Raw genomic sequence first — 12,472 nt, 5'->3', positions numbered from 1 at the left:
GAGAGATTATTCTCTGCATACATCATTATTAAATAAAGTGGCTGAAAAATGTATGTTGTCAACATGATAAAATGCACTTAGATTTGTGGCCCTTTGTTCCATCATACAGAGTGTGCATATATAGATATAAATAAATTTACCCATAATCTTGGATTAAATTTGAGAAATCATACAATGTTTTCAGTGATTTCATACTGCCCCTTTTATATCCTGCCCCAAAATTCCTCCTTATTTGGGATAATCTGTTAATAATTATGGTTAGAAATCATGAAATGTTATTATCTTGGAAGAATAAAAATATTAGTAACAAAGAAGAGCCAAAATAGATAAATCATGGGTGTAAATAGGCCACACTTATTGTGATTGTGACTTCTATGGGAAGTAAGAATATACTGGAATGGAAATAGGACTGCCATGTACTGAGAATGACGGATAATAGATGGGCATCAGAAGTGTAATGTTTGTCATCCTGAGCTATTGACAGCCCAGGGTAAGTCCTTCAGCAAATTCTTCTATGATGCATTGATATTTTATGGGTCTACTTCAAAAGGAGTCAGTCCTGAGAAATTATTTCTATTTTTCCTTTTTGTCTACAGTTAAGTAATCTGACTGAAATACATGATCAGATCAGTGGTATGGCTCGGTGTCCCTATAGTCCCCAACATAACTCCACAGCCTTGCTTACTTCTGGTGGAGAGCTGTATGCCGCAACTGCTATGGATTTCCCTGGAAGAGATCCTGCAATTTACAGAAGTCTAGGGGTCCTCCCTCCTCTACGCACTGCACAGTATAATTCCAAATGGCTAAATGGTAAGCATCAAAATCCCTTTGAATTATATACCTTATTTCCTGATTCACAATTTCTGAAGAAAAACTCATTTTTGAAGCAACTTGAAATATTAGGCGTTTGAATATCAAACAATAAAATGATTATTTAATGTTACCATTTGGCTCTTTAGTCTTCAAATAGTTAAAATATTACCTACCAGATAGACCTAAAACCATTGAGAGTGAAGAAGTAACTAAGATTCATTTGATTACCAAGCAATAAAGGTAAGTCTGGGTTTGGTTCATCTTTAAATTACCTTATGAGCTTCCTATGCTACAGTCTTGATCATTGTTTTATTTAACAATGGCTCTTTCTTACATCTTTATTAATGATCTGGGATGGAGAGTAACCAGCCTTATAATGAGATTTGCAGACACTGCTGCATTTGAGGGGGAGTGGAGTAATGTCTACAAACCCCAAAGGTGAAGGGAATATAACAGATATAAGTCTAGAGAGATCAGAAAAAATGATGAGGAAATAGAATGTTTATTGAGAACCTGCTTGGAAAACTTCATACTATTAAGTCTTGGGGGGAAAAAGTCCAGAAGAAGGGAAATATTACCTTTTTCCATGAGTCTTCTGAGTCTGTTTCTGAAATATTGCATTCTTATTTAGCCACCTCAGCACCAGAATTCTAAAGATAAATCAGAGGCTATTAACAGAGGAACAACACAAAATGATTAAATAGATAGAGGAATTAATTTAGGAGATAGAATTGTGGTAGTAAAATATTATTTACTTAAGCATCAATTAACAGAAATATTTACATGCCAGATAGACAAAGACCCAATTTTTGCAAAAGAGAACATAGCTTTAAAAAGTTGGTTGCCATTATCATCAGGGGAAGGAAATTTTATTCTCCCATCCCCTGTAATTTTTGCTATCCATCCCCCAAGTATTCTCCAAAGTTCCTTTAGCATGCTTGATTACTATTAATAAATATAAGAGTTGCCCGAGACCATGATTATGATAGTTGTTACTTTGATCAGTCAAAGACTCATTTGTACCCTTTATCTTAATGAGGTGTGCAAACCAATGTGAATTACTGAATTAATTTTAAATAAAAAATACAGAGGTACTAAATATTGAACACAGGATTCATGTTTTGTTATTACATAAACTATTTGAATCAAAAACTGCACTTTTCTTTAAGTCTCCCTTGTGGAAGAGAGAATGCTATCATTATTAAGTTTCCCCATTAAGTTGAATTGTTCTGTATTACATCCAAAGGGCAAAATGAAGTGTTCTCCTAAACAAGAAATGTTTAACTAGATTTTCTCCATTTACACTGTCTCTGTTAACTGGTATCAACTGTACCCATAAATGTTCTATTGATGTTCACATTTTGGCCCTGAAGCTTTCATCTACTTAGATCTAAGTTGTTCCTTTTATTTTTCCTGTCCAAGGACAAGTTTTAGCTAAGAAAGAAAACCCAACTAAAGTGCTTATAATTAGAGCTTTCAAAAATCAAGTCCAATAAAAGGGTAGGAGCAAAGCTGTCATCTCTTTGCCACTCGTTCTCTAGCCCCCGCTTTAGATGTGAGACCCTTGAGAGTATTATAGAAAAGTCATGTGAGTTAAGCCTTTATTGGCAATGTATATTTGTTTGCAACACTTAGTTTATGGTCACTTGATGGCAAAACAGGTTGTCAAGTAGTGTTAACTCCAGCAATGGGAAATCTTTTCTGTTGAGGCATGAGATGATGCAATGAATAGGCAAATGGGGAAAAAACCTTAATGGCTTTATTTTCTAAGGAATTATATATTATATACTGCTTAATTATAACAATAACTTTTATTCCTTCCATACAATGGAAAAATATTTCTTAAGCTCTTACTATGTGCCAAGTACTTGCTAAGAGCAGGAATACAAATAAAAAATGGAAGATTCCCTTTTCTCAAGGATCTCAGATTCTTATTAGGAGAGGCAAAACATTAAGGAGAGTTCTGTTCATTTCATGGCAGCTTTAAGGAATGGCCATGTGGTACATAGTTAGGGAAGGCAGCCTGACAGATGACAGAGGCCAAGAGAATCTTGAACTATTGATAGGGTGGATTATTCCATACCATGATGGTAGTGCCTTCAAATATTAGAATGGAGTAAGATTCTGAGACATTTCCAGTAGAGGCAAGAATCTGAGGATCAGTGTCTTTAGAGAAGTGTCATTCTGTGTTTCGTAGCAATTGAGCTGTGAAGAATGATTGGGGGAAGGATATATGTGGATTATTTTAGAAGCAGTCCATAGTAGAGGCTCAGTGGATTAAGAACCAGGTTCATAAATGGGAGGTCCTAGATTCATATCTGATCTCAAACAATTCCTAGCTTTGTGACCCTGGGCAAGTCACTTAACCCCATTACCTACCTCTCATCATTCTTCTACCCTGGAACCAATCCTTAGTGTTATTCTAAGAAAAAAGATAAGGATGGAAAAAGAAAGAAGAAACAGTAGATATTGCTACCATGTCTTCCTTCCACTCACTAATGGATTGGGAGAAGAAGAAGGGTACATCTTTTTTCTGTATACATTAAGAAGGTTGCTTCAATCCATAATTGAGGGGTAGTAATCTTTATCCTTTTATAAACAACCATTCCTCAGTTGTTCTATTATTCAGTCCCACAATTACTGGGATTTGAAATTCTATTAATTGCCTCCAAGTCTGTATTCCATTTGCCACCTGATCCTTTGAGGCTAGTTTTGAATCTTCAAAAGAAGTTCTAAAGGACATTCTAACCCAGATTTGAATTCTTGCTTCTGCCTCCGTCCCCCTAACTGTGAATATCTCTGATCACAGCTCTAACCTCTATACTTGGTGTCTGTATCTGCTTTTATGCTCTTGCCCAGGCTGAGCTCTTGAACAGTATTCTAGCTTATCTCCATGGACTCTATACCTTGCCATTCCCCTTGGTTAGTCCAGGTACTCTATACTCTACCATCTGATTTATCAAATGGTCTAGTGATACTCATGCATCACTTCCTTCTCTATGGACTAGGGGCTATCTCCCTGGTTATGACATCTTTCCAATGTACCATAATGACTGTGATGGCTGGATTCAAGGTTAATCTTGTCTCAAATCCTCTGGGCCACTGCTATTCATGCTGTATTACATTTTGGGATTATACATTATATACTGCATAATACTAACCCTCACTTGTATTCCTTCCATACAATGGAAAATTATTTATTAAGCTCTTACAATGTGCCTAAGTTATGGTTTAGTTAGAAACATAACTAGAAAGCTTATTCAAGCTTATCTACATCAAAATTTAACTAAACATATTTGCAGTATCGTAACACAAATTTAAATATTATACATCTTTCCAAAAAAGAAAAGAAAGTTTATGGATAAAAGAAACAATAAGGAGATCTTTAATAAAACTAATAAGCTAAGTAGAAGTGAGTGCCAAGATTATATCATAAACCTAAACCAGTAAAAGGACCCAGGACGATCATGTTAAAACAAAGCCTATGAATGGATGAATAGATACTAACATATCCTAGTAAAGAGCAGAAGGAAGATATGTATTAGAAATGTGGTTTTCCATATTAATGCTTTTGAAATTAAGAAATAGACAGTAGGAGAGATGCAGAGGAAATCTGTTATCTCTGATATGGAAAAGGAAATAGTAAAATGAAACATATGTTAAAGAGGAGAAGAAGAAGAGAGGGTAAAATGGATATGTGAGAGAGCTATAATACAATTCAATGAATTGGGGATTGGACAGAATAAAGGGAGAGCTTTGGGTTTTGTGTAAGGAGACTGGGATCAGATAAGTTTAAGCAAAACAAATAACAGACTGTAGGGGATGACTTAAAAGATAATGAAATACATCTTCCCTGCAAGGAAGTGGGAGCATATGAGGGCAGGATAGTTCATACATAGGCAGTTACTTTATTAGTTGTTTACTTAACTTTATTTTTATTTTAAAATAAGAGTTTGATTCTGGGACTATGTTTTGAGGTTTTGAATAGAAATGATAACATAAAGATAAAAAGCATTAGCAAAACATTTTTACAATAAAATAAATATTACAGAACTCATCACCCAGATGGCACCTGCCTGTGCATCATGTTAAATAGCATACTGTTCTCTGAAATTGACCTTATCTGCCTTTACTACCTCCTCCTCATGTTGGAAAGAAAATTGCCTCAGCAAGAGAGTGTATGGAGAAGAGAACCTTCTAACATTACAAACATGGGAAGTTGAATACTTGTGCCCACCATCACCTTTTTTTCTAGTAAATGCCAAATATTATAGAGCCACACACAGCTGGATTTTTATAACCTAGCATGCCCTTTATCCTAAGAACAGTAAGAACCCTTCTTTGAAAACATCCCCATAACTAATATAATATATACAATATTCACATAAAGACTACAATTGTTTTCAATTTTGCATTGGCAAGTCAAGGAAATAAATCCAAAGAATAAAATCCATCTTCATAGAGCCTAATCCCATAGTTTAATCTCATGAGGGGAGGAATAAATGAGGGCTTCACCATCACCTCTGAGACTATCTAAAGAAAAGCATTTAATTAAAAGTATGTCTTCACAAAGGTTGTTTCTTTCAAATGCCACATAGATGTAGCTGGAGTTTCTTTTCCCTTATGAGACTACTGGGTACAAAATAAATTTGCTGATAACTATTACTGCAATAATTTCATTACTAATAAGGGTGTTCTCCAGCCCAGTCCAAAATATTTGAAAAACCTTCCTGTAGAAAAAGGACAGATTGCCACTAATCAAACGAAATCTTCCAAAATGACATAAAATCCTCCTGCAAACTGGATCTAAAGAGAAGAGATCATAGTCTTAGAAGTAGTATACTTTTTAAAAAATTTTTTTGGCTCGAGTAGGCTGAGTATATGGATTTTTTTCTTTGAGAATTGTTGTAAGACAAAATATTTGATGATATCTTATATGGTAATTTAGATTCGTAAGAAAACTTATGGAAAACATTTTACAGCTTTGTCATTGTCAATCACAGATGCTCATTTGAAACTGTAGCTGTCACATTATTTACATGTGAGTTTTGGCAGAGTTAAGAAAAATCCTGGAGCTGTTACTCAGATATCCTAAAACATTATTTAAACTCCTTCTGTCAATTAGAAACTTAGAAGAATGAGAAGAGTAGCAAAATGAATCAGCTGTGTTAAAAGCTATGTTTATTTGGATTGCAAGTTTCACCAATGGAATAATGCTAGAGTATGAGTATAGAGGAAGTCATTCTTATTTCTGTCTTGATATAGAGTAAGTAGTTGCTGGTACTGAGACATACATTTTTATTTAATGAAATTTGCTACAAATTAGAAGAGTCTGGTAGTTTAGATATATGTCAGATGAGGTATAGATACTCAAGTTAAATAAATAAAAATATATACATATTTGCATATATATATGTGTGTATATATATATATGCGAGCATATTTGTTTTTTAAATGAGCAACCCAATTCATAGTCCAGACATGTGAAGACCATAATATATTATATTCTCCTTGTGTTATCATATATCTGTGAATCTTGGAATAGCAAGACCTCAGATAATTATAATTACATATTGCCTAAGGACAGAGTGAGGATACACTTTAGCTATAAGATATTACCATTAATAAAAACCGATCTGTACATAGCACTTTAAGGATTGGAAAATTATTTAGATGTGTTGTATCCCAAGAGATCCTTGAGAAGAGTAATTCCCATGTTATTAATCTCATTTTGAGAATGAGTAAATCGGTATACTATACAGTCAATTCTGAGCGGTCCAGTACCCATTCTATGATCCTGTACTGGCAACTCCAACAGTTGCTAGTATATGATTATTCCTAATTCCAAGGCTTATCACATTCTTTACAATACTGTGCCGCTATGCTACCTCTTAGCATGCCAACAATGACTTTTGTGCAATAAATGATATAAATGGTTTCATCAGGGACATGTCTGTTTGGAAATGCATGAAGGTTGATTAGGTAGCAAGGGCGAGCATAAAAAATGAGCAAGATAGGTTTTGCATTGGAATTCATAAGAAATTAAAAGAACCAAATGGAAGTGGAATACATTTATACATTGGTAGACACATTTTGGAAAAGATATGGGAAAAGTTTCATTAGGATGAAAAAGCAGGTATAGTTTATATTTTGAACTCATGGAGGAAATGTCATGCCAATTAGATACTCAAAATATTAAAGGAAGGTTTCAAGGTAAATAGACCAAACAATGTTCAAACTAATTTGAGTCCAAATAAGTCACCATTCTTCCTTTCGCTATTTTTCTCTCTAACTATTGTTTATTGTATTTAATGGACACTGTAATTCAGTGAATCAAATGCTATAGAAATCAGGGGATTCATGTAGTATTTAAAAAAATTTCTTTGGATTGCCCCTGATTGCTAAGCACTATTTCTTTTTAGGGGCAAAGTCACTCTTTGCAGTAATCAATTAGGGAAGGAAGAAAGGAAAGAAGGGAGGGAGGGAGGGAAGGAAGAAACAAACAAACAAACAAACAATAAAGAGGAATGAAGTCCCAGATCACTGGAACATTTATTCTTCCAGTTACAGAAAGAGTAGCATATACAGCTCTGACCTAGATGTTTCATGGAATATCAGCAACAACAACAAAAATTATAAGCTTATTTTGAATTGGCTAACAGACTGGCATGAGAGACAGAACTTGCACATCTGAAAAAAACAAAGCAAAACAAAAGATCCTAAATGAGTATGGTATGAAACTGAGTGTGTTACCCCTGAGGAAACCAAAAAACAAGTAGAAAATCACCACAGATAATCAGCCTAGATAGTTGTTCAGAAACCAACCACAAATGCTATTAATATAGACCTCAATGATCCCAATCCCAGTTTTGTAGCAATGGGAACCAACAGTTTCACTAATCTTGTCTGTAAGTTTGTATTGGGGAACTCTGAAGTTATGTTTTCACTACTAACACACAACTAAAACCCTGTCTCTAATACTAATGCTAATTAATATAGAAATTTATGGTTTGTAAAACACTATATATAGTATCTTATTTGATCCTCAAAATGACCTCGTGAAGTAGGTGCTCTTATTATGCCTATTTTATAGATAAAGCAACTATGGCTGAGAAAAGTTAAATAATTTGTCCAGCGTCACATCTAGGAAGTGACTGAGGTGTAATTCACACTCAGGTCTTTCTACCTCCAAATTCAGTACCCTAGAATATCAATGAGCGAATTATATATCTCTCCTTCATGAACTTGTTCATCTTTATCTTAATCTTAACTTGCCTGATAAAAAGCCCATTTTATTAGTCTGTTATCACATTTTTTATGTCTTTAATTTATATACTACACTTGAATATATCACTCCTCTAACTCAGCAAATCATCACTTGTTACATATTTTAAAAAGAAAGAAGAAAAATGTAGTTCAAACTAAACTGAACTGAGTCACACACACACATCTACCAGAGACTATGACAAAAAAATGAATCAACAAACATTTATTAAACACTTATTATTTTCCAGGCACTGTAATAAACTTTGAGAGTACAAAAAAAGCGAAACAGGTCCAACTTTTAAGGCTCATTCATTTTTTAAAAGCTCTTACCCCATCTTAGAATCAATAGTTGGTATTGGTTGTAAGGCAGAAAAGTGATAAGGACTAGGTAATGGGGATTAAGTGATTTACACTGAGTTAAGAAATTTTGGAAGCCAGATTCGAATTTAGGACCTCCCCTCTCTAAACCTGGTGTTCAATCCACTGAGCCACCTAACTACCCCCTCAAGGAGCTTACTTTATAATAGGAGAGACAACATGGAAGTAACACAGAAGAACATGATGTTTTTAAAATTCCCCTCTGGTTCCAATGAGTCATGATTATAAAGGAAAGGTTCAGCCAATTCAAGAGAGGAGAGCTGCGTGATCATCTAAGATTAAGACTGTATATGGGTATATATGTGTTGATTTCATGTATAAATATGAATACATGTATATTTATACATGTCACATTTTCATCTCTTTGCTAAATCCAAGCATAATCATTATAATTACACATTCAATTCTGTAATTGTTTTCTCTCTTATAAACCACACGTGTGTATATATTTACACATATATACAAAATATTTTCTGGTTTAAAGTATTTAAAAGATGTGAATTAAATACTAATATATTTCTTGTAACTGTTAAAATAGCATCTATTAATATTAATTATTAAATGACATTATACTTGGAGAAAAATCTTCTTGGTATCTGCCTCAAGAAATGACAGTTCTATCTATCATGAAGGAGGTTGTTTTATGGGATGCTTTGATTATACAGCATTGTGCTTCATCCAGATTGCTGGCATGACTGGACCTGAACACAGCTGGATTTTCATAACATAGTTTGCCCTTTATCCAGGAAACAGTAAGAAGCTTGTTTTGAATAGTCCCCACAGTTAATGCAGTGTGCCACAGGGTTCAGCTTTACACTAGCAAATTCATACTAAAATATGAAATTTATAAATTGGAGAGATGTCAATAAAGAAATGAAATGAAAATTAATTACATAGGCTCAGGAGTATATCTGAAGAAGAAAATACTCAAATAAATTAGCAAAAGTAGCACTGAAAGATAAAGAGGCCATAATGACTAAAAAGCTGTCTATATTTTAAACATCAAACTTAATGGCAGAATGCATAAAAATATGTATAGACTCAACAGTGTGGTAAGGTCAACATCATTTTCCTTAGCAACAAATATGTTTTGAATGTTGACTATGGAAAGGGTATTGGGTGAGCAGCTAGAGATTCACAGAGAAATGAAACAAAACTCCTGCTCTTCAAAAAGCTTCAAATAGAATGTTTGTATATTCAAAGCAGTCTAAAGGAATATGAGTTAAGTGCCAAGTAAATGGGCTTCTCCTTTTATATAGTGAGCTCCATTCCAGTTCAAACTTCACTGAGGTACAGGGATGTGGATATATATCTCTGTAAAGGACAGAGATTATTTTTTGCTTTTCTTTGAATCTCCAATGCTTAGCACAGTGACAGAGAAGTTGTTGCTCAATTAATATACTTATTGATTTGACTGAAATTTTCAGAGAAATAAAATCATTGAAAACTGAGTCTTATTTTCCCATTAGCCCATTTTAATTCCTTATATACTGTTGTGGGACTGTGTCTTCTGAGTATTTCTTATCTCTATTGATTCTATCTTTTTTTCCCTCTCCATGTTGAAATAGCTGTTATGAGTGAATATTGATGACTAATAGGTAGGACTCTTTATTTAAAGGAATATGCCTCTGTGAGGATTTCAAATCATCATACTCTCTTTTGCTAAGATTGAATTTTTATGGACATTGATAATGTCTCAAAATTCACTTATTTTGTCCCTGAAAATGGATATGGAGAACATAGAAAGGGTTTGGAGGAGAATCACAAAAATTAGTAGAGAAATTAAATGAATTGAGATTATTTAGTCTAATGAAGAAAAGACTAAAGAGATGACTTAATTTATTCTTCAAAATTTAATTTCTTTTAATCAACTACATTCCATCTTCTCATTTTTCTATTCTACCCCTCACTCCCCAAAGAAAACACAGGAAAGCCAAAACATCTTTTATAAGGATGTATAGTTAATCAAAACAAATTTCATTTTATGTATGTCAACATTTTTTTATCTCATTCTGTATTCTGAGTCCATCTCTGTATTGTGTGGTGGATAACATATTTCATAATTAGACCTCTGGAGTGATGGTTGGTTATTATAATGATGGGCAAATAGGCCAATAGTATTCTGTCATATTTTGTAACTATTTTATCATATTTACTCTTTGTATTTTTCATCATATTATATAATTCATTGCATTTCTCATGTATTCCATAACTTGTTGATCCATTTCCTAGTTTATAGACATCCCCTTACATGCCTTTTTTGTTACCTCTAAAAGAACTATAAATAGTTTCATACACTCTTAGAGTTTGTTTTGCTTCATTTAATCCTCTTTCTAATCTTCTATCTCTTCACTTCTTCCCCTTCTTCTTCCTTGTTGAGTGAAATGTATTTCTCTATCAAATTGCATGTGTTTATTTTTGTGTGTGTATTCCTTCTTTTAACCAGTACAGTGAGAGTAAGGTTCAAATGTCAGCCTGTTCCCACCATCATTTTATCTTTGTTTGTATAGATTTGCTCGTATATCTCAATTATATGACCTAATTTTCCTTTCCCCTCCCTTCTCTAGTCCCCAGTGTATTTCCTTGCCCTTCTCTTTTCATTCTTTTCTTAAGATCATTCAGACATAAATGAATCTCCAAGTTGTTCCCTCTATGAATCATGATGATGATTATAGGGTTCAGAGGAGACGTATATTTTGTCTCCTTTGAATTGAGCAGTTTATCTTTAGTTACTACTAGTAGTTACTAGTAACTAGTACTTATGTTCATTTATAGTTACCATTTATGTTTCTCTTCACTTCTGCATTTGAATATCAGAGTTTCTCTGTTGCTCTTGTCTTTTCATCAGGAATACTTGGAAGTCTGCCCTTTCATTAAAAGTCTATTCCCCATCCCCTGTAGCATTATATTCCCCTTTTCTGGGTAAGGTATTCTTGTTTGTAAGCCCATATTCTTTTTATTTTGGAATATCATAATTCAACTATCTGATTCCTTTAGAATGTTCTAAATTATGTGTGATCTTGACTATACTGCCTCAGTATTTCATTACTTCTTTCTGATTGCTTATAGTATTTCTTCTTTGATTTGAAAGCTCTTAATTTTGGTTATGATGTTTCCATGAATTTCTCCTATAGGTTTTCTTTAGGGAAGTAATTTACCTTTTTTTTCCATTTCTAATTTGCCCACTGGTTTTCTGTTAGAACTTCTTGAAATAAACTTTCTACCTCCCCCAACACATCTTTTTTTTTTTGTTTTTGGCATTTAGGTAATCCAATGATTCTTAAATTTTCTTCTCCTCAATTTCTTATCATCATTTGTTTTTATTATGAGATATCTCTACATACATATATATGTACATATATATATATATATATATTCGTTTCCAGTCTTTAGACTTTATTTTAACATGCTTTGAATTTGTCTATTCTTATTTTCAGAGAGTATGTTGCTTGAGCAAAGTTCTGTATATCTCATGCTAACTTCTTAATTTCTTTCCAATTTTTCATTCTATAACTGTCATTTCTAAAGTTTTCCCCTCAAGTGTTCTCATTCTACTTCTAAAAATATTTTTAATTCTTTAAAAACTACTCATTGAAGAGAGTAGGCATTTCAAGTATAAGACAGATTATTTAGTAAAGAAGAATTTATTAAGTTCTTTGGGTCTTTGTCTTCAGAATTTCATTCTTCACTACAAAGATAGATTTTCACATCTAATTTTAATACATTAGATCCCATCTGCCTTTCTCAGAATTCTGTTCTCCCCATGTCTAGGAGAGAACAGACTAAAAGCATGTTAGACTACATATACCAAGCTTCCGTTTTCCATTATAAATTCTGGGGAAGTTGTTTCATTTCAGAATAACTGTTCATATCGAGTTTTATATCAGTGAATCAATCAGGGAAGTTTCTACTTTTGAAATCAGGATGAAGATGAGTCAAATGACTATCTTCTCTGCGTTTGGTAGCTCCAAGAAAGAGCTGGAAAACAAATTTCAAATTTCATTTTCATTTTTCC

At 33.4% G+C, this 12,472-nt stretch overlaps 1 protein-coding gene across 1 annotated transcript in view; it reads left to right on the top strand.

Moving 5' to 3' along the window:
* Nucleotides 1–12,472, top strand: part of SEMA5A (semaphorin 5A) — a 445,552-nt gene that overhangs the window by 171,374 nt on the left and 261,706 nt on the right. The window contains exon 6 of the mRNA XM_044665417.1: nt 597–810. Coding sequence (XP_044521352.1) covers nt 597–810 — 214 coding nt within the window. The remainder of the gene's footprint in view (nt 1–596; nt 811–12,472) is intronic.

This window comes from Gracilinanus agilis, chromosome 1 (assembly GCF_016433145.1).
Source record: "Gracilinanus agilis isolate LMUSP501 chromosome 1, AgileGrace, whole genome shotgun sequence".
NCBI lineage: Eukaryota > Metazoa > Chordata > Mammalia > Didelphimorphia > Didelphidae > Gracilinanus > Gracilinanus agilis.
Note: the sequence above shows the minus strand (reverse complement) of the source record. Positions and strands in the feature narration are given on the sequence as shown.